General features: G+C 32.7%; 1 protein-coding gene across 5 annotated transcripts; it reads right to left on the bottom strand.

Annotated features, from left to right (window-relative positions):
- Positions 1-535: 535 nt before the first annotated feature.
- LOC124354546 (DNA ligase 1-like) lies at positions 536-22,172 on the bottom strand. Of its 5 annotated transcripts, none has more exons than XM_046805085.1 (6): positions 21,950-22,169; positions 20,602-20,754; positions 17,605-17,880; positions 16,486-16,575; positions 15,368-15,601; positions 536-5,516 (listed from the first exon to the last, which is right to left on the bottom strand). In XM_046805085.1, exons 1-6 carry the CDS (start codon positions 22,040-22,042, stop codon positions 4,218-4,220), a joined length of 2,145 nt encoding a protein of 714 aa, XP_046661041.1. In that variant the 5' UTR covers positions 22,043-22,169; the 3' UTR covers positions 536-4,217. The 5 variants fall into 5 exon arrangements, with proteins under 5 accessions (XP_046661041.1, XP_046661042.1, XP_046661038.1 ...); XM_046805086.1 differs by lacking the exon at positions 536-5,516 and adding an exon at positions 5,661-7,320 and having other exon boundaries at positions 21,950-22,170; XM_046805082.1 differs by lacking the exon at positions 536-5,516 and adding an exon at positions 8,862-10,450 and having other exon boundaries at positions 21,950-22,172.
- Between the last annotated feature and the right edge of the window lie 1,695 nt (positions 22,173-23,867).

Here is a 23,867-nt window from a genome sequence, read left to right as displayed (position 1 = left end):
ACAGTGTACGTAGGTATGATACCAGGAAATGCCTTGATGTCCATGTAAATAGATCTAGATTACTCAAGGTTCTAAATTGTTTTAACCTGTTATAGGCAATAAACTGTTCAACTCCATATTCCTTACAATTAGACAGCTCCCTGTATTAAAATTTGGTCCTGTTCTTAATTACTGGTTGTCAGGCACTCCTTTCTACAGCCTAACTCAATATTTGAATCTGACCATTCCCTCCTGCTTTATTATGTAAATCCATTTGTTTTTAATTTCTAAATGTGTTTAGTCATATTATTTTTGTAGTGCACGGCCCAATAGAGGTTCAATTGATGCATGGACTTGAATTAATGTACCCTGTAAACAGTAGTAGTTCTTAGTCATACAAAAATTGGTTTTTATTCTTAGAAGTAGCCTTTAACAAAGTGTACGAGGTTTTTTAGATTTAATGTCTACATGCATGTCTACATGCATGTCTACGAATATTTATTTTTAGTGCATGGCCCGTTATAATAGTGAAGGGACTTGCAATAATGCACAGTAATTTACAATTCTTAGTCAAATCTTTATTTTCTTAGATGTAGTCTTTAAAACAATGTTTACTAGTGTCTAGTTTCAATACTTACTCAATGCTTAGTTTTATTTATATTTTTAGTGAATGACCTGATGTGTATTTATTGATGCACAAACTCTAATTATTGCACGCAGCCAAGTGTTGTACTTGAACGTTGTTGTTTCCTTTACACGTAGCCTATTAAAATTGGTAGATCGGATGAATACATAATTTGAACCATTCACTGCAACGCGTTCTTGCGTTGTAGTACAATAAATGTGAATGTACCGTGTAGTAAGATATCTCGAGAAAGATTCTTTTTAAATTTTAAATTTGGCATTATACTTTATTTTTACACAGACCAGAATGAGGTCTATGAAGGTGCATGTTTAACCATGGAGTTTACCTGAGCGTCATAGATGCCTATCACTCAGTAGGTCAACACAATTTTTCTTCGGTCTTCCGGAAGAATGAAAATAAAGCTAGAGAATGAAATTAGCTATATAGATTTGAAATTGCGTGTGAAACCATCGCTAGCGAAGACATGACAACCATAGCGCACTCTTATCTTTTAGTTGTATTGTTTTTAGCAATATGAACATTTGAAGATATGAAGATTTGATGCATTGAAAGTCGTAAATTGTAAATGTTATATTCAAGTAGTTTTCAAACTGTGGTATAGCCAGAGAAGAAGCTATCGAGATGAAAGGTATTTTAAAAGTAAAATTAACTTTTGAAGCAATGACAATTCAATAGGCATTTTGGCAAAACTCAGACTGACCTACCTTTTGCTTGTAGCCGCGCCCCACTCAGCGTGTTGTCTGTTGTTGACTCTACTGCCCTCAGATAAGCAAAGTCGATTTGAAGGGGTTACACATTAGAGTAAATACTTTTGGTTGACAGTTACCCAGAAGATTTAAACATTGAGGAATTGTTCAAAGAAGTATAAATGGAATGGCCTTGAATTAAATAAGAAAGCAGGACATGATTTACCTCAATAGACTTTAAAATTTATTAAAAAGCAACACTTAGACGAAGGTTACCTACATATCACAACATCTCTCAAAATATTCCTTACTCTTTTAGTCTTTTTCGTTTTGGGGAGAGATGCTTCAGTAAGCTGAGATGTATTATTTTAGAATCACTATGAATCAGAGATTATCAAGTGTAAGCACCATATCAATAAATATTGAAGAGCATCAACAATCATAATTTAAGTAAGCAGTATATTAAGATCTAAAACATCTGGAAATATAAAATTGTATTAAGTTAAAAATAATGTTCATTTATTTTATAAATCACTATATAATTTATACTGCAATTGTTAATTATGCCTTTGTGAAAAATTTGAAGTACGTAGCCAGAGTTGAGAGAACGGCAAATTTAGAGCTCGCCCCCCCCTGAAAAATATGAAGCTGTGGCTCTGCCTACCAGTAGAACTTACAGGTAAAAAGGGTTAGGTAAAAAAGGTAGGTTATTGATGCTTTCACTTACACCAGAGTCTACCAATGGGTGCTTAAGAGTGGCAAATAATAATCTACACGTTTAGAGATATTATATTAAATATTTCTCTCTGAAGGATAATTATAGAAATGAGTGGAACTCCCTCAGTGTGAAAATTTCTCTCACTCTTAAACGTGAAGGAGAACCCAAGTAGAGGTTTGAAACAGAGAAAGCCTCCCTCAATGTAACACGAGGCTGTAGCCTACAATGAGATCTCAAATGAGGTGGCTTCAATCTACCCCATCTTTCCCCACCCTAAATATCTTGTCCCTCAAGACAAGAGTCGCGCAAAAGGACTTATAGATTTAATTACAACACTTTCTCTTATGTACAGAACTTTCCCCCTTCTTCTTCATTGGAAATAGGCTGTCAGTAATTATACGATACTTTGAAAGCATAACGATATGGAAATCACTGTCGAGCCTTAGGATAAGCATACTGGTTCTCTTCAAACTGCTTAAAAATTGTTAAGCATCTTTTGGTTGGTACACATTTTCGTGGTTGGAGAGCCTGATAACGGAACATAATCATCTGAGGAAATCTTCAGCCTGTTGATATATCCTCGAGAACGGTTGGAATAGTTTCATTTCAATATTGAAGTCTAAGTAAGATTATTATAAATATTCACTGGACAGGTTTCTCAGGGTATTTATTTGAAATTTGTTTAGATAATAATTATATTCATGAAACATAATCTCTTTTAACCACTTAACTAATTAAGCTTTTAAACGTTTTGATTTTGCGCATTCTAGCAGAAAATTTGAAATTTTATATTTAATTATTATTAAATATGAGGTCATTACTATAAGATTAACATGAATTTAAAAACCTAAATAGATTTAATACATTAGCGTTATGTATGCTTTAAAGAATAGAACTTTATGGAATAAATTTTCTGCCATGCAATGCCAATATAGTAAATGGTCTACAAAGGCAAACCTAGTAATCGTGCGTTTGTTTATATTTATAGTCATTATAGTTTATATAGAAATAACAAGACTTATTATTTCAACCTTTTCGATAATGAATGTTTAGCACAGAGTTCATTCAGATAAGAAAAGTTCAATTGGAAGTTTTAGTTGAAATATACTTAGACTTTAAATGTTAAGTAGGCTATACATTCAGTTCTTAATCGGCAGTGTAACGCAAAATATAGCAAAGACAAAAATTTTGTCAAGAAATTACTACAGATTGCACTACTGACGAATTTAACGTATGAAATGGATTGTAGAATATTACGGTATTTAAACACTATTACAAACCCGCAATGAAAAATGCGTGAATATTTCACGTAACGTACACGAAACTGGATACCTTCCTTAATATTATGTTGTGGCATGTTTACAATGGCTTAAGACAAACAGATGAATGGATATTACTGTAATATAGCCTCAACGAGCCATTTCTCAGATTACAATCCGAAAACTTAGTAAAAGTTTTTCATTCTTCCTCTTACACCGGAAGTAGAAGGGCCAAATTAAACGCATTTTGACTGTCTATTTTCTTTATCGGTGCAACAAAGTAAACTCAAATATGGCACCAGTAACCGTATTGAAGTGGTTTAGTATATTATAGAGGCTATAAAACATTTACAAGGACTCAATACATATCGTATCTAACCAGAATAACAGTTTAATAATTAACACGATACTAGGATATAAAAAAGTTATTTGGAAGTACTAAATAAATAAGTACTGACTCAAGTAATGCTTAAGATTATACTAAACCTGTTTTTGATTGCTTTAACGATTAACGAAATTACTAAATGTATTCGTTCTTATATAGGTAATTCAGTTGTACTAATTCAGTTATATTGTATTCATTACACACATTTAAAATTCTTGTATTTACAATTTTTTATATAATGTTCTTGATAATGCCATCCTGCTTAACATTTTTGTGCTATTCCTGTACTTATTTTTAGAAAAGGAAGACATTAAAAAAAAACATTGAATTATATTGTATAAAATATTTAAATTCTATTATATCCGCTTTCGGTTGAACGTTCATTTTGACAGTTTTATATTTTGCGTTGGAGATAACAGTTAAACTGTATGAACAGTCGATATATCATGATTACCAATTATTAAAGTCACGCATTAAATAACTTATTAGAAATATACAAACATTATGTTATATTATAATTTATATATAGTTATAAAAAATGTATTTATTTATAATTCAATTTGTTGCTAGAACATTTTTGTTTGATATCAAATATCCTAATATTCTCTGCATGTTTCTTATCGTGCTGAATCAATTGACATTGTTCTATCAAGATATTTTGCAATGTTTTAAATTTTGTAATGATACTTTGAAAAATATAATTTTCGGCACCTTTAAGACTCTTTATGTTTGCATATTCTTCGCCATTGGATTTATTTAAATAATTTTTGGATTTTCCATTAAGTGTTCTGATATTTTCTGTTTGATATTTGACAGATTTATAATTTAATTTCTGTTTTGAGTTTTCCGGCACGCCGGCGTTGTATTTTCTACTTAATTTATTTTTGTTTATAAAGGTTCCTTTGCTACTTAATAATTTGTTTGAGATCTTGTTACTTGATTCTGTCTGATGTATTGAGTTAAGGTATTTACCAACAAATTTTTTGGTTGTGCCCACTTGTGCGGATTGTAGGTGATGTTTCTCTCCAGTATTGTCGCTCTTATCCCCTTCTGGTTTGTAAGGTTTGTCTTCTACATTTTCATACTCTATGTTCTCATAATCGCTGTTATCATCTTCATCTTCATCACTATCATCATAATCATCGTCGTCATAGTCATCATTGCCGTTGTCAGCGCTGTTTTCATCACTGTACTCATCACTTTCTTCATGGCTACTATCTTCATTCTCGTCTTCATAAGTCTCTCCGGAGTACTCCTCTTCAGTATTCTCTTGTCTTGTATCGGACGTTTCTTGCTCATTCAGATCATATTTTCTCAGCAAGGTGTTGTTTTCCCTTGTATGATTCATTATATATCCAGGAAAAGGAGTTGTCATGTTCATCCTTGCATAATGCCTCTCCAGTCTGGCTTGTTTAGACTTCTTCTGTTTTCTCAGTCTCCTTGCGTGTGTCAACATTCTTAGTCTCTTCCTTTCTACTCTTCTCTGCTTCTGTTTTCTCTTCTTCGCCCGTTTCCGCTGCAGAGTCTTCCCCGCCTCTTTGTGCCTCGGTTTGCGTTTTCGTTTTTTTCTCGTCACTGATCGTTTTAGTCTCATTTGTAGAATGTCTCCCAAATTATTCTCGACTGAAGTTAGCATATTCCAGCCTACTCCATTCATTGTGGGAATTATTGGAGTTGTAGGACTGATGGGAATAATAGCTTCTTTCTTGTCTATTTCTATTTGTGTCCTCGATATTGGCTTTAAAACACCCGCTGCAAATTTTTGGATCAGCAACCATTTTTCAAAATTCTGTCTCATATAATATCCCAATACAACTTTGGACATATTTCTGCCTTCCTTGTTCTGAAAAAGACCAGCAACAACCCACTTTAGTAGAACATATTTCAGCCAATCGGTATCTACTTTCAATAGGCCTTTAATACACATTTCTTCTTGAATTTTTTATCTTAAAGTTTAATACCAATGTGATGTATGAGAAAACTACAATTTGTTAATATTATCATTGATCTAATATAAAATAAAATAATTATTTAAAATTAATTACATAAACAATAGCAATAAATTTAGTACGTAATACGTAAGAACATATAATGTTATAATACGAAATATTGGGTATTTGACGGTAATGTGAAGTAGATAGTGATAATGCCAATCCCAGAAAATCAGAAAATGAGATCAAATACAAATGTTATACGTGAACTTTGATAACATGACAGCAGTAATTTATTCTAATTTCAGTTTTATATCTTCAATGTTTTTACTCTCAGGAAGACATTCAAATCAATAATTTAGTTGAATAGTATAAGAAAGTTATAACTAATAATACCTACAAAGAGTTCATTAAAGTACAAAGAAAGAAGAATAAGATGTAATAAAATAGGGTAATTTTATCATTCAATAGTAGTATATTTAGTCAAACGACATTATATATTTTATATAGATATAAGAAAATTATTTAATATAATTTAAAATAGAAAATAGTTAATATATTTAAAATTTTATATTTTGTATGCATTGAACCATTTTATTGAAATCGTATTAATTGAAAATTATTAGAATGCAAAATTGGAACTATATTTTCGTACGTATCTGTTTTAATTGGTTTTAAAAGTTGCGGAACATTTGCACCATTATAATGACTGTTGAAACTAAGATCGCTATCAAATACTACATTTAAAAATTCAGAGTTTTGTTTTGGGGCTGTGTTACTAGAAATTAATGGTAGTTTATATATATTGGAATATTTTATATTTTTGGGTTTTGATTTTTCTTTCATGATATTGTAGTTGTTATTAGCAAGATTCATTTGAGGATTTAAGACTTTTGATTGAGTCTGGGTCTTTATTGAGGAGTCTATTTCTTGTTTTGTTTTATAATAATTTACGTTTTCATATTTGTATCCATCTCTATTGCCCGTTCCTTTACGCGTTTGAATTTTTAACACATCTTTTTTATAAAATGGATGAATTTTATTATTTGAGTCATGAGCTGAGCATTTATTCTTTTTAGATTCATTTTCACTGGTTTTTTCCTTATTCTTGGTTTCTTTTGGTTTATTCCCAACATCCATTCCAACTCCTCCACCACCATCTCCGCCTCCTCCTTCGTCTATGCTTTTTCCTTCTTCGTCATCTTCATAAAGCTCCTCTTCGCTGTCTTCGTATTCTTCCCCTTCCACTCCAGAGTCGGGGTAGTTCTTCATTGCTTCTTCATACATCTTTTCGCTGTCAACAGCGTCCGAATCGTAGATAGAGTCGTATAATGAGTCGTTGATCTGGCTACTAGGAGGATCAAAATAGACGCCATAGTAATCAATGATGGTCTTGTTGTATGGCCCAGTTCCCATTTTCTTGTGTCTGAGCCTCCGCTTCTCCTTCAATCTCTTGTGTAGTATCTTCCTCCTCTCCTCCTTGTGCTCTCTTATCCTCCGATAATGTTTTATCTGCCTGGGTGTAAGCTTTTGTTGTTTTTTCTTCTTACGTTTCTTCTTCGCCAGTTTCTGTTTCTTTTTCAGTTTGCTCATCTTGGGCGAACGTTTTATTCGTGTAGAACTGATGGAGGAAAGTCCGTTTTGATTCTCCACCAGTCGTTCTCTCAGGCTCAAAAGGTTTTTACTAATTTCATTGAGGACATTTTGGAATTGGCTCTGGAAAAAACCAGAAAGTGCGTTTTAGTACCTTTGTAACCATGGAATATTCATGTTGATTGTGTCACATTCTGGTTTGAATACATTGATCTTGTTTAGACTATCCATTTGCATTTGAGTAAACGATTTGAAAATGTAAGTTCTTGTTTTTTATTATTGCCTAGGTTGTAAGAGTTTCATTTAATTAGTTTTTAACACAATTTACACACAAGTCCGGGCAAGCAAGATCGTTACCTCTTATATTAAAATTTTATCAACTTTCATAGTTGAATGAGAGTACAATACGAGTAAAAGCAGCTAAAAATATAGCATAATTTGCGTTATAAAAGAGAAAATCCTATATATTGCCATTGTAGTGTTTGTAATTCCTTTAAAATAAATATGACATTATTAGTCAAACACAATTCGCATGGTTTAATTTTTTTCCGACTAATGTAGCATGCTTTTCATCTCTGAATAGAGAAGGCAGTTAATATATTAGAGAACTTTTCACAACCTCACGCTCGTAGGCTTTTAAAGTAGATCAAGTTGTGTCTAATGCGGTACTAACACGAACATATAGTCCATATAAGCATATTACATTATTTAAACCTTTGCAGTGCTATTAAATATTTTATTTATACATAAATTGATTTCTCCTTGAGATTTTACTTAATACATATTTCAACAAAATGTTCATGATATGTAATTTAACTAAATAGTAGAAAGCTACAATACAAATTTTAAAGGTATCTATGATAGTTTCATATTTGGAGGTATTTAAAGTGTAATTTCATAAATAAATCGATACATTACGTGAAACAGAATGATATCTGAATCATGTAATGTTTGCACATTATAGAGGACTATATTTCGTATTGTTACTACAAGTAAGAACAGGTCCTGGTATTTTACAGATTGCCAAAATAAGTGTCTGAATGCCAGCAGGGCTTCAAAAGTCATCAACCGTCTCCCCAGGGCTGACGGAAAAGATATAATTAAGTTATTATTTTAAATAATCCTGTAGTCATAATATGATAAATTTAGATAAATTATTGTAATTTATTAGCGTTTAAATAACTTATCCAAATAATGATATGTTGCAAATGTAAGGATTTTATATTATTTGTGATTCTAATAACACTGTTCAGATAAACTTGATTGCATTTGAATTAGACATTGATTTGAAAAATAAAATTGGATTATATTTATATCATATTAATTAAACGTTGTATACGTCATATTAAAACCGCAACAACTAAGTTTGTTCTACTTAATTAATTAAGTATTCTGTCAACCATAGATATAACATTTAATAGTGTATTTTTCGTAATATTCATCCTACAAGGTGAAAAATTGCAATAAAACTTCTAAAAATATTAACATTTCAAGGCAAACTGATAAATACATATTTAAATATTTGTAATTGCAACAGATGCATCAAGTTTCTTGGTTTCAAGTTATGATTTATAATTGTCTCCCAAGTAATTTGACTGTACATTGTATTACACATTTAAAATATGTTTTAAGTTTTACTACAGGTTTAAAAGTAAAAAGATATATTTAAGTTTTACAATTTTTCGCTTTAATGGTAATAATTTTTTATTTGATTTGGAATTCATCTGTTCATGTTTGATATGTACATATGGGCAAATGACATTACGTTGAAACATTTATTTGTCTAAAGTTCAAATATTTAATTCTTTTTCGTCTTTTTTCCAATATTACTTTTTGACTTTATTTTCTTAAAAGTTTTAGTCTTCTTCTGAGGACGGTTCTCTCTTTCTTTCTTACTAATATTTTGTTTTTTCTTTTCTTCTGCTTTATGTTCTAAGTCCTCTTTTGAATTACTACTTTCGGTTTTACTATCATCTTTAAGCTTTTTATTCGTTTCTGTGTCTCTAGAACTCTTTTTGATGGTTTTTATTTTCCTTTCAACAGTATATTCAGGTTTCTTTCTCTTACTTATTTTATCAATTCCTCTCTTTTTACTGCTCGTTTTACGATCTGCTTCTTCACTCTGAATAGTTTTCCTAACACCTTTCTTATCTCTTGGTTTTATTCTATCATCTGTTTTATCCTTACTAGTTTTTCCTTCTTCACCACTTTCTTGTTTGACTTTCACTTTATCTGTGATTTTCATCTTCTTAACTTTTTTCTTAACTCTTATTTGATCTGTTCCTTTTATATCTGACTTTTTCTTTATTTGGTGATCATCTGTCTCTTTTTTACCTTCTTCTTTAGAATCTTTTATATTTTTGATCTTTATCTTCTTACGTTTTTTCTCTTTCTTTTCTGTCTTTTGTCGTTTATCCGTGTCTATCTTCGCTTCTTCCTTCAATGGCTCTGTTATTGTTGGTGCAACTATTTTAGTTTTTTTCTTAGTAAGTTTTCTCTCTTTATCTCTTATCTCCTGTTTTCTCTTTTCTATATCCGCCCTCTCCTCTTCTTCCTCTTCAGTAAAATCTTCGTCATAGTAATCTTCGTCGTACTCCTCATACTCTTCAGTTTCCTTTTGTGTTTTCTTTCTCATCTTATCCTCCTTCCGTGTTATGTTCTCTACATATTCCTCATTGTAAACTAATACATGATGTGCCGCGTGCCATTTATCCGTAGCGTTGTCATTATATATCACATAGTGAGTTTTGTTCAGCCACTTGAATGTAACTCCTGTGTCTTTCAATACTCTGTGTGTCTTGTTGTACCATAAAACCTCCTTTGACGTGTCCTCCAGCTGATAAACTGTGGTCCTCTTTCTTGTTACCTGTTTCTTCAGCAGGCTTTCAATCGCCTTTTCGACCTTCACCTCTTCTTTGACTGCCTTATCCTCTTTGCTGTTCCGAATAATTCGTCTCTTACGTTTCACGTCTTTCCTCTTTCGGCGTTCCTTTAGTTTATCTTTATATTTTCCTATCTTGCGTTTCTTCTCCTTGGGCGATCGCTTGGCGCGCACTACTGTCCTCTGGGCCGGATTTGGTTCTCGGTACACTACACGAGGTCGGTGAGGCCGCTGGTATATGTCCGCTAGCGTGGAGAGACCCCACCCGGGGTTAGGGCCGGAAGGAGTCGTCAGCGGGAAGTTCTCCCAGTCTTCTGAATCGGACATGGAGATGGAATAGTCCGAATCGTACTCAATGTCTGAAGTTTCACTCTGAAAAATAGGAATAAGTTTTGCCTGAAGTGGATTGCTTCACAGTGAGCAGAAGTTGGTATTGTTTGAGAATGATGTCAGTGTTTCTTTACAAATTGGTTATTGTATAAGCATCGGATAATATGATATTTACAGACCAAATTAGCTGTGGAAGCAGAGGATTAACACTGATATGTTTTAAGTGTGAAGAGTTGAAACATCTATTGCAATACTTCAAGCATATTCAAAACATTTATCCTTGTACAGTGTACAAAATTACCGTTCACGTCGATATTCTGCATCACCTCTCATAGTTTAGTACAGTATAATCACAAGGTTGCTTTATCCAGAAGAATTTAAATATTCTACTTAAACCTTTAACATATCATAAACGTAAATTTTGTCTTTAGAATTTTATAGACAAAGAAACAACCAAGATACAAGTAAAACTCTCTAGTAATTCATATATTTTGTTTCCACAACTTATAACAAATTCGTTCTTTAGTCTTTGATATATCTACCGTCAGTCTGTCTAGAATGGAGATACGCATTGCTGCAGAACATTCTCACGACTACAACATATACGTACATAACATTTTTCCATCAGAGATTATTATTTTATAGTATTATTATAATTCTTTCATCTTATATATATATATATATATATATATATATATATATATATATAAGATATATATATATCTTATATATATATATATATATATATATATATATATATATATATATATATATATATATAAGATGAAAGAATAATAATGTGATTCAATGTTTATTGAAATGAAATAAGGCTATTGCCATTTATACAAATTTAACGTAAATAAAAAAGTCATTTGACAGGTGTTTGGTCTTCCGATCATATGTTAGTTAGCTTATTTAAAAGCATATGTGACAGATACAGCCAAATACAAAATAATTGAATCGTAAAAAGTGAGGGTACTGTGGTGTAATGGTAGCATATCCACCCGGCAAGTGAGAGATCCGGGTTCGAGTCCCGGCGGAGCAAGTACTTTTTGTGTTTCAATGTTTATTGAAATTAAATAAGGCTATTGCCATTTATACAAATTTTACGTAAATATAATTATATACTCGTATATCGATCTACCACGAAGACTGAATAATCTATGTAATGGGTTATATTAATATATGATTAAAATATGTTTTATTATATTTTATTATAAATAATATATTATGAAAATATCATTTTTTAACTTTGACGTGCATATTCTAACGTCTAAATGTTAGTGTTGGTGTTTATCATTTCTTTTTCAGATGAGTCTTCTATTGCAGATTCGTGTCATTGTCGAAATGTAAAACATATTATTGCCATCTTTATTTATTTATTTTGATTCTTTGCTTTTATTATCTGTCGCTGACTACAGTACAAAGACGCTTCAATCATGCCCCGTTCTTAGTTCTTGTTGGCCGATGTTGATCTTGATGACCTTTAGTATTTATTGTTTCAGTTGTTTCTGTCTTTATATCATCATTCATTAGTTGTGGAATATGCTTTGCTATCGATGTTAATACCAAGGGTTCTATCGCTAACGACTGAATGTTTTTCTGGTGCTTTTCGTTTATCGATGTTAACTTTATCCGCTCGTCATTCCTCTGCGAAGTAAATGTCATATGAGTGTCTGATTTATCCCTGGCTACTGATGTTAGCGATAATTTCTTATCACGAGAGGTGGATTGTAAGCCGATTTGCATTCTTTTAGACTGTAGATTATGTAAGGGTTCTCCAGCATTGGACACAATATGTGCGTTTTTCAACGATACGATATCTGGGGTACGTTTCTGTGGACCTGATTGAAGATTTTTGTACACATTTTGTTGAGGAGTTTCAAATTGAACCGATGACATTTTGTTTGGAGGTTGATTATGATTTAGTGATACTGAATTTCTTATATTTGGAAAAGAAGAGAGAGAAACAAGATTGAGTCTCTTTGCAGTTAATCTGTTTTCTGATTCTCCACGTTTTAGTTTGATTTGAGGTGGCATTGAATTGAATATATTGTTCTTTTTTTTACTTAGTTGATCTTCATTAGATTTACTTGGCACAGCTTTCTTTTTTGTTTCTTGGTTTTTTACATGTTGTCTGCTTTCTTTGTTATCAATTTTCGAATGTTTTTTGTTACTTTGTTTCTTATAACTACTATCTTTTTCACCTGAACTGTCGTGACTGTTACTTATTTCTTTGTCACTCTCCTCTACATCATCACTGTCTTCTTCTTCTTCTTCTTCTTCCTCCTCCTCCTCATCCTCCTCCTCTTCGTCTTCATCATCATCTTCATCATATTCATTTTCACCATCGTCACTATTTTCTTCCTCCTCATCATCTCCTTCATATTCATCACTTTCTTCTTCATCTTCACCACTTTCCGGAATATCGTCAGAACTTTCTGCAGTTTCCTCCGAAGGAAACCGTGCTTTGCCTTCAGCATCGTAATAATCATAATCACTGGTTTCATTCTGTGGTGGTTTGTAATGCCTAGGCCTCTTATGTTGTCTAGGCTTTCTCCCTCTCCCACCCCTATATGTGCCGTCACCTTTCTTCGGCCCTTTCTGTCGTTTATCGTACCATCTTCTCTTCTTTATTGGTGCTCTCCTCACCTTTGTCTTTTTCCTTCTACCAATTTTTTTCTTTCTCGTTATTTGCTTTCTATCTCGCCTGAACCTTGACATTTTCCTCTTTACCCTGACATGTTTATCCTCTTTCAAGCGGTAGTCTTTTGATTTATCAAATGATAACAGTTGAATTGGGTAACTCTGTCCGATTTGAAATTTAATATTTCGTAAATACCAAGAAAGAACTTGAGCCATTTTCTGGAAAAAACCAACAAGAATTTCTCGTTAAATAAGCTTTGTTAAATATAAATGTAATATTTTTGAAGAAATGTTTAAAAGTACAATACCGGCATATTATTTTTTCCAATCCCTAATATAAATATTTGTCATATAAAGGGTTATAGGAAAACGAGTTATTGTTGCATTAAAATTGATTCCACCATTCTAATTCATATATATATATATATATATATATATATATATATATATATATATGTATATTCTTATTTTATATATATAATAAGAAAACATTTAAATCAAAGCAATAAAGTTATCAAAGAAGAAAGTAATCAAAATTCTCACAACTTAAATTATTGCAGATTGTAGTGTATTAAAGAATTCTAATGTAATCACTTGATTATTATTTATCAAATACAGTATACTGAATGTATTGACCATGCTTCGAGTTGCTGAACAAACGGTTTGTGGACAACCTGCCAAAGCTTGCGGTAGAGAAGTGTAATATATTTTACTGCTTTGTTAGATGGCTAATGCCAAAACTAGACTCTTCTTTCCAAATTGATCACTTACATTTTTAATACAATATCATTATGTAATAAAAACAAAGCTTTCTAGAAAATAAAAATAACAATTCTTGTGACATTTGTAGTACTAATCTACGAAGATAAAAGTTAATAACAGTAACAGTCATCCTGTCTGCAATATTGCGTTGAATCTTGGTGCTTCGACATTTTGGTGAATAGAATATAAACTCACAATTATTTGGGTAATGATTTGTAGAAAAATTGAGAACGGTTGGCGTAAGAATAATTAAAATATTTCCACGTAATATTGTAAAAATGCTTCGGTAAATCAATCTTAAAATATGCTTAAAAATAACATTATTTATTATTTAAAATGGTTAAGACGTAATGACAGGGTCAATATAATCTTAAAGACTCAATCTTTCAAGTCAATAATGAATTAAATTATATCAACAAATTAAACAAATAAGTAAAGACATTTTGTGTAATAAATTTACACCGTGAATTGCTGTTGTGTATCCAGTCATTAAGGAGGCGGAAAAACGTATAATCTCATACTTATTGCAATGGGTGACAAAAACTATGAGATACATAATGGTAGTTTATGAATAATTGCCCTTACAGGTAGGTGGTGTTAAGTCATATAAAGGCAAATGCCTTAAAATGCTCCAGTGCCAATTGCGTTAAAAAACTCGTTGAAACTGCGTAAACGCAGTTAACATTAAAATGTTAAAAGCGTAACGAGTTTATGCCAAACGATGGGGAAACCAATTTATATGACTGACTACGAAGAACCCTATTGATTGTTGGGTCAAAAGTTCACAGGTCATTCCGTACATCTGTCCATCCGTCTGTCCGTATATACGATAACTCCTAATGGATACGTTCAAGAAATTTAAGACCGTACATAATCCAAGAAAACCCCCTATTGCAATTTGGGTCAAAAGGTAAAATGGTTGTCCGTCGGTCTGTGCGGACTCTATTTCGTTAAGTTCTGTTGAGTCTTTCGATACACCATTGTATCTTTATTTTATCAAACGGTTTATAACACCAGCACGGGGGCCTCTTGATTACGCTGCTGGATGCTAGTGTGATGTGCCAAGAAAAAGTACAGAACCTATAAGTATATTGAATGTTTAAATTGTATTATATTGGTTCTGACTGAATAGATCTAATCTAAAGATTGAAAAAAGTACTGTTGGAGAAAGTAGAGATTTATAAGGAGGATAGAGAATATCAGCGTGTATTCCCGTAAAGGGCGTTCTTGGTATGGGCGTATCTTATATTTATATCAATTTTATATTTTCTGTTACAACTATGAAATACTATCAATTTTGTAAATGTTTTAGTTTGTCTTAAAATTAATGCACCCCGGATAGTTACATGTTCATTTTTATAAAAATTACTGTAATAAAAATACGGACATTGAGGGAAAATTTGGAAATTTATCCCTGCAAATGTTACCAAGAGGAATTTTTCAAGAACTAAGCAATCGATCCTCTGTTAGAAACAAAATTTAGACAGTTTATCAGGTCGCGGAGTGTGAAGTACCAAGATTCAATAGCCACGATTCACACAATTCTCTCACCAGCTGGTAGCTGCTCTCAACATCAGAAGAATCAGAATCAGCATCGTCACCAGCTATCGGTCGGAACTCCTCCCCCAGGTTGGGTCTCACTATCTCGTAATCCTCGATGTTAGTCTGACGGATAAAGGGGTTCGGGGTTGTCCTAACAGGTCTGAACAGAAGTGGAACTCCTCTTCCATCCAACAGGTACAGGACTTGTCGCTTCTCCCGGTTCTGGGAGAGTTTCTCCTGGTACTGAAACAAATGTTTTATTCTTAGAATGGAATAAATGAATATCAGTGCAGTAACTTCTTAATCAGCTACATAAACCGTCACCAGATTACATTTTGTAATGTCTTATTATGTAAGAAGAGAATATTTTACTTTTCTCGTATGTTTAGTAATGAGAATATTACATTTATAGATGATTTGTTAAGGGAATTGACACGTAGGGAGCAAGTTTGAATAGGTTTATCTCTTACCACACCTCCAACGAGGATTTTACTTGTGATAATCACAATAAATGTGTATTTCAAGTTTATCTCAAAGAGGAACTTTTTCATTCATTCATACAAGATGGTATAGGAAAGGCATTTTTAGCTGGTGGTTCACATCACATTTTATAATGTAGATCCTTCAATACCTCCATGTTCTATTGATTGTCCCAGTAATACTTGGCTAGCAACTGTAATTTTAATTTACCTTATTACATTTCCCTTTTAGTATCATGATACATACATACATATTTTCGTCAATAATTCAAGGAATAGAACGAGCGGTGTTCACTTTAATGTTATTTGTAGATAAGTTACTTGTAACACGATAAAACAGTGCCCTTAAACACATGCCGGCCTGTGTTAACCGTGTATCAGACGTATCATATATACACATTAAATGTTGTATGTATGTTGATCAATTTTCATAGAAAATTCAACAATTTTTAACACCGCAAGTACAACGATGTTCTTATGTAACAGCAAAAAACAGTGATGTTGCAAGTAAACATACAGTACAGTACTGAAAACGTAATAAAAATGTTATTTATGTCGTGTTTTAATTGGATAAAATAACTAAGAATAGTTCAAATTGATTTTATTGCTTCATCTGTTTCAAAATGAAAGTAATTAAAAAGTACGTACTGAGCCGGATTTGTTGGCCAAAGAGTCAATAACTTCTGGGTAGTAAATGGACGGATTGTAAAAGTGAAAGTTGAGAGGAACATTTTGTCTCTGAAACACGTAATTAAATATTACTGGTGTAAAAACTGATCTAACAAAGATTTTATATTATTTCCATATCCTTGTTGAAAACATTCAATCGACTCAGCCTTCTGAGGGGATCTTACAGATTTCACTACACGAAAGGTATTCTACAGATTTTCGAAGACATTTTTGGTGATGACCTGGATTGAAATATTAGTATACAATTCAATATGTCATTACTAATACCTTTTTATAAGTAGAATATTTTTCAAAATGTTTACGACTTGACTGAATCATCGAAGTTGTTAATCATGGTTCAAATGAAATTTGCACCAGTTTAATATTTTCTATGATAAAAGAAAGTTACTCCATAAACGTCATCCCGTAAAATAAATTGGAAAATGCTATGCAAACATGTATATATTTATTTAAATTATCTTAGCAATATTTTGCTTCATACAATGTTAAATTATTCACGAAGCATCTAGGTATTATGATTATTTTATGATTATTTAATGATGAAAAATTATTACATCTATGTACGTATGTAGGGTATAAAATTCTGTTACACGTTTTTAAACTTAGCTTAATGAAAACCAACTTATGATTTTATCTCATGTTGTATAAATTTATGTACACTAATTATTTTCTGTAAGCCAAAACACAAGTGCAAGGTAACGATTGATAAAACAGATAAGTACTTCCAAACATTTCACATCCGGATATGCCATTTTAAGTGAAGAACTTTATATTGATACCTTTAATCAAACTAATATAATGTAAATAGTAAAGTTCTATTAGATCACCACTACAGAGTGTGTAATATTATACTTAAAACTGGTGTAGGTTTTCACATTTGAAAGAGAGAGTTTACATCAGTTCTTGATGTCGTTAGTTACATTTTTACATCAGAATTGTAGTTTACCTATTTTATATGATGACGTACATTCATAACAATACTGTAGTTTTAAATTTAGTCTACTTGGAAGTATTTCCACACAACTTTAAACTGAGTTATAAATTAGTTTAAACAAATATTTTCTAATAGGCACAAACCTTTTCTTCGGCCTCTTTCTCCATCGGCATTTCAATGCGTGGCTGCATTACCATTTCTGGTTTCAGTTGTGGATGTATTACCACTTCTCTCTTGGCTCGAAATTGCTGATCTGTCCGTAGTTTTTCCTGTTGCTTTTCAGATAGTTTGGTTTTTCTTTTGACTCTATAATTCAGTATAGGTCTATCATTGTCCAGTTTCAACAAAGGGTCAGTTCTTTGCAATCCCAACTTCGCCGTATTAAGTCGTGTCTTAAATTCTTGCCATAATTTAGAGTTCTGAAAGGAAACACTATTTCCATATTTTTTCCTTTAAAAACATTTAAATAAGCTAATAATACACAAGAAATACTTTATAAGACATGCTCTGCTGTTTTGTAAATGGGAACATCAGAGCGTTTAATTTATAAACGGAAATGATGCCTGAGCCAAACCAAAATCGTATCTAGAATGGTACGGAAAGTACATTATTTGCATTTACAAAGTTTAGTTACTAAGTTCATGATGTTAAATTAAAGCAATCAGTTATTTTCCGGGATATTTGGCTCATTCCGATGTTTGGCTCAAAGTGTTCTAGAAATACACGAGTCGCTCTGTGTAATTCTTAAGAACCTTACAAATTGAAATCATAATGCATTAGTATATCTTTATTGGTTGTATACAAATCTCTGTTGTTATTATCAGAGCCTGCAATTCACAGAAAATATGGAACACAACAGGGTCAACTAGAACTCTGCTAACTACAATATGCGTCTCGCTAGCGCATTCTGTTGACTGGTGAGATCCAGGTTTGGATTGTTTATGTTCCCTATTTTTTTTATTAAATTAACATAAATATATTTTACATTATTGAGACATCTTACCTTTTATAAAAACATGCCTGTAGAAAGTGGAAAAATTTAATAACCAAAGAGAATAAATTACTGATTACGATGATACATTTGGTGATGTGAATAAAGTAAAGTAATTGCTTCTACTTGGGTATATTTGAGCAATTGCTTCGTTTAAAGTGAATAAAACAGCTAAAAAATTCTTAGCCGAGCAATTGCTCGAGTTTTCCTGGAGTGAAGTAATTGCACATAAAATGAAGTGAATAAAACGGTGGTGCTTCATTATTTTGGAGCAATTGCTCGATAAAAATGAAGCAAGCCATAAGGCACGCTTCATTTCTCGACTTAGGCGGTACTGTCAACATGGCCGAGTTCATGTACGTGCGAGCTCGCAAATTTTATGGTGAACGAAGAGAAATTACCCGTTGTAAGGAGTTGCTCCGGTTTGAGAGTGAAAGTGTGGACTTCTTAGCCCATGAGTTTTTGCCCGAAAATAAAGAAACTAGAGGTAAAGCTCAATCACCAAGACAAAAGATGGAAGTTTTTTTGAGGTTTGTTGGTGATCCCGGATTTCAAAGTGGTATTGGCGAAGATATGGGCATACACCGAACAACTTTATGTAAGACAATTGATTCAGTTCTGAGTAATATTGTGGAAAGATCGGGTAACTGGATTCACTTTCCTGCAAGGAATAATGAAATTAATGAAGCATAACTGTTGTGGAAAAGACGTTTTCGCCTTCCTACAGTAGTTGGAGCTCTTGATTGCACACACATCGAGATTAAAAAACCCACAAATTTTGGAGATGAGTACATTAATAGGAAGGGGTTTGCCAGTATCAAGCGACTTGTGATGCCCAAGAACGTTTCACAAGTGTTTCAGCTGAATGGCCGGGAAGCGTACATGATGCAAGAATTTGGAGAAGGAGTCCAATTAGAGATGTAATATCAAAATGTTATGGAGCTGCCTGTTTGCTTGGAGACTCGGGTTATGGAGTATCACCATGGCTAGTAACACCTTTTAAGCCAGTTGCAGGAGATGCACAAGTGAACTTCAACATTGCGCATGCGAGGGAGAGGGTAATAATTATTGAAAGGTGCTTTGGACAACTGAAACAAAGATTTCTAATATTAGGAAACTGTGTACGTGTTTCACTGGAAAAAGTCCCTAAAGTGGTTGTCTCTTGTGCAGTGTTGCATAATGTTTCAAAACATCTAAATGATGACTTTGATGCAGGCCAAGATAACTTTGAACCTGGAAACGAAGAAGTGGTTATGGACAATCTTCAGGTAGAAGACCGAGTAACTCGGGAGAGGGGAGAACGTTTGTTGATGATGGATTTGTATAAGAATTAAATGAGTTGTACAAATAAAATATAGCCTATCCTGTATTCCTTTCCATCGGTGTCGGATTGAAGTAATTGCTTCAAAATTGAGAAGCAAGCAATACGTATGTAAAGCAATTGCTCAAGAATTTTCCGGAATCTTCTCCATTCATTGAGCAATTGCTTCACGAGTCAAGTACTTGTTTATTCACACCAAATTGAGAATATTCTTAAACTCATGGCTAGTGCTTCATAGGCATTGCTTCATTTTATTCACTTCACTTGTTGTAATCATTTGCATCAGTATTACAAAATTAGTATTTCATAATTTTCATATAATTATTTCTATTCCTCCATAGTATTATTAATAACGCATAGTATTATTCAATGAATAGGGTTAATACATACCATCTTTCGTTTACACACGCAAGCTGGCTAATTTTATTGATTTTTAATTTTGGATCAAAAACAAAACTTCAATGATTTTGTATTGTAATTGACTATATTTTTATGACAGCGCTACAGACAACCAGACGGACGTGATCTGTTGTAAACACCCTACCTTGTGTGTGAACGTAAGGTATCGTTATCTTATGGTCATCTTCCCTGAGTCCACAAAACATTGAGGAGTAGAATCTATGCTAAAAATATGGCAACTATAGGCGAAACAAAGTTCTTTAAACTTACACTTCCCTCGCTGTTAATAGAGTATTCAATAACATAAAAACAGCAAAAAGTAACAAGGACCAAAACATTATTGAAAATGTACTACGTGAAATCAAAGTTGAGCGGAGGGTCAACCAACACTGAAAATAGTTTTTTTAAGCTAACCATTCCTAGACTGACCTCAATTTTCCTATTGAAGTTAGTGTACTGTAATTGTTTCTCCAAGGGCGTCTCTACTTCCCTGAAGGTTTCTGCTGCTTGATTCCTCCCTTGGAGCGTGTCCAGATGGATACCAAACTTTTCTTTGTCATATCTAGCAGACTTGGCTTTCTCCTGAAACATAGTAGTTTCTGTCAGGGTTACTCTACAACAGAGCGTCTCTATGTTCTAGGTTTACATATAGATTTCTGCTGCTTGATTCCTCTCTTAGAGCGTTTACTGTCATTGTTCTGCTTTTAATACTTGTGCAGAAAGCACTCTAAAGTTATCGTCAAATTGATTTAAGCAGCGGCTTGTGTACGTAACATTCAGATGCATTGAAGTAAAATGATAAATAATTTACCTCAATGAAGATCTCAAAGGAAGGTCAAGAGGTGAGAGATGATTGGAGACAATATTGTGAGCAACACTCACGGCAAGTGTCGAGCAATTATACAATCACATGTGTTTTAATAGCCTTTTTGCAACACGGGATCTTATGAATTTAACAATAAGAAATAAGTTGGTTCGACATCAGGAGTTGACTTAACTATTACATATTTAAGTCATTACAGAATGACTTAAATATGTAATAGTTAACTTGTAATAGTAATAGTGATGAAAAAGCTTGATTAAAAAAAGAGAGATAATGTGTAGAATATAACACATTTTCAATATTTAAATATTTTTAAAAATTGTTATTTATTCACTTAGGCTTCTGAATGATATCCCTGACAATTATGATAGTCATATTATCGATTATTTCAATGTTGTATATTTTAGCCAGGTTTAATAGTCTGGACCAATATGCTGCGTGGCCGATGGAGATGATCACTGCTACATTTACTTAAACTCGCATACCAAATATTTGTTTGTTTCCAAATTTAATGTAGGTTTCTTCGGTTTACAACTTTTTTAATACTGAAAACAAATAAGCAAGAAACAGACACATGGTGTTCTAAACACGATTTTCGCATAACATGGATGCTATCGTTCGCATTTAAGACGTAAACGCACGTTGCCTCGATATTACCATTCGTCATCTGGGTCATAAGAAGGCGGACGTAGCATTGATACAAATAAGGGATGTTGTTCGGCGCTCATGGTAGAACGCTCTGTAACACCGCAAGAAGAGAGTAGATACCAAATTTTGAAACGTCGTGTTTTAGGTTTTTAATTCGTAATAACGGCAAAATATACGTCCGTAACAGTGGTGTGCGGTGGACAGTTATCACATCTAATCTATAACCGCCAATGTGATTTCAAACAAAGGCTGAAGGTACCGCTATAAGCGACTTTTTTGGATACTAAATGAATTGAAAATACTAACCCTATTAAGTCCTAATTGGGCGGCTTCGACGTGAAGGTGTACGAAAGCTTGGACAACAACAAGAATTGTTGTGTGTTTAACAGTTGCTGCCATGCCTCATCCTGTCGGCGTAACAACAGCAACAATAACAGCAGTAACAACAATGATAACAACAGGAATACAAATGGTGATGCAAACGCTATTATAATCGCGGCTGTATCGATTATATAACCGAATCGTCTGACCTGACTATCATTGTGATAAGGGATTTGATTTTGTCAATTACACCATTAAGATATTATTGATATATACAGGGTGTTCACAAAAAGGTGTCACAAACTTCTTTGGTTGATAGTACTCATCATCATTTTGTTATTTGACTTTAAAGATTTTCAACATACACCATTTTGTTAATATTAGGAAAAATAAAACAATGATTAAAAGATTCTCTTATCTATTGAAACCTATATACAACATTTGGTTTCCTTAGCTTAACTAGTTTTAAAGATAATAGTTTTTTATGAACAATACAAAATGGCGGTTAGTGGCTAAACGAGAGATTTCTCAACCTATGTTTATATGAAATTTTCATTTTAAATCATGACTACTATTACCCAAAAAGTGGCACTCTTTTGTGGGCATCCTGTATATACAGAGTGTTACTTACTCGTATACTGTATAAGGCTTCGTCAGTGTATTTTGGAGTGAACGCCTTTCTTTGTTTCTACGAGCGTAATTGCTTCCAGTACAAGGGCCCAATAAGTTAAATACAAGATTTCTTTATTTAGTGGAACCATAGGCGTATCTAGGACGAACAAATGGGGAAGGGGTTGACACTACATCCGTACCTCCCAGTCTTTACGTATAGGAGCACTGCTCGGATCTTGTAAATTGTTAGTTTGATAGCAGTCTGAGAGCATATTATTTTTATTTTATACTCTAAAAACGGTTATAACGCGAAAATGTAACCTTTTGGCAACCGCTCGATAGCACAAAAGAATTTCAAGAAAACGATGCTATAAAGAGAATAACGCCCGGGAAAAAGATTATGTTTTAAAACTACAAGACACATCCTCAACTTTTTAACTACAATTTGTACATTCTAAAATGGACTTCCAGGATACATATCTTTTACTTTAAAATATGGGCGACTTTAAGTATTTGTATTACTTAACAAATATGTAAGGCTATTTCACATTTAAATGATTTTTTTATTTCAAGCCTGAAACAATGTTAGGATACAAATCGCCATGTATTTTTATAAAGGATGTAATTAATACTTATATACAACTACACAACTGTTGATACATGAAATAAGTAATTGTGTATTTTTTACCGCCGCTGAGCGATTGACGTCCACTGCGAGCCTTACGTGGCATATGCACGGCGATAAATAAATACAGATGTAGAAAACATGAATTCTGGTTGAATATTATTTACAAAGTACGATATTTCCTCATTTTGGCTATCTAATTTTTGGGTTGCATACGTTAAGCGAGGCAGAGACACGTTATAGTTATCGGTAAAGAACTATCATAATAATTTATGAACGTACACGACTACAAATCGATGAAAAATAAATTGATTTCGTTTATTAGTGATTATAACTCTGATACCTGAAGGGGGAGGCACGGTAAACAAACATAAAAAAAATCACATAACAAATTAATCTTTTACGTAGCAATTTCTTAGAAGCAAGTATGTAGAACCTGAACTAATAAAACTGATAACTTTTAGTAAGAAAACTATTGCATCATTAAAATTTGGAATAGTTTTTTCAATGAAAGATGTTGAAAGATTATCTTTACATATACTTTTATAGACTATTCAATTTAATGACAAGAAATAAAAGACGCTTATATACAGATCTATGGCTTACCAGAATTAAATAGTTATAATAAAGTACAGAATTTTGAACATAAACTTATTGCTAGAGTAA

This window comes from Homalodisca vitripennis, chromosome 2 (assembly GCF_021130785.1).
Source record: "Homalodisca vitripennis isolate AUS2020 chromosome 2, UT_GWSS_2.1, whole genome shotgun sequence".
NCBI classification, from domain to species: domain Eukaryota; kingdom Metazoa; phylum Arthropoda; class Insecta; order Hemiptera; family Cicadellidae; genus Homalodisca; species Homalodisca vitripennis.
Note: the sequence above shows the minus strand (reverse complement) of the source record. Positions and strands in the feature narration are given on the sequence as shown.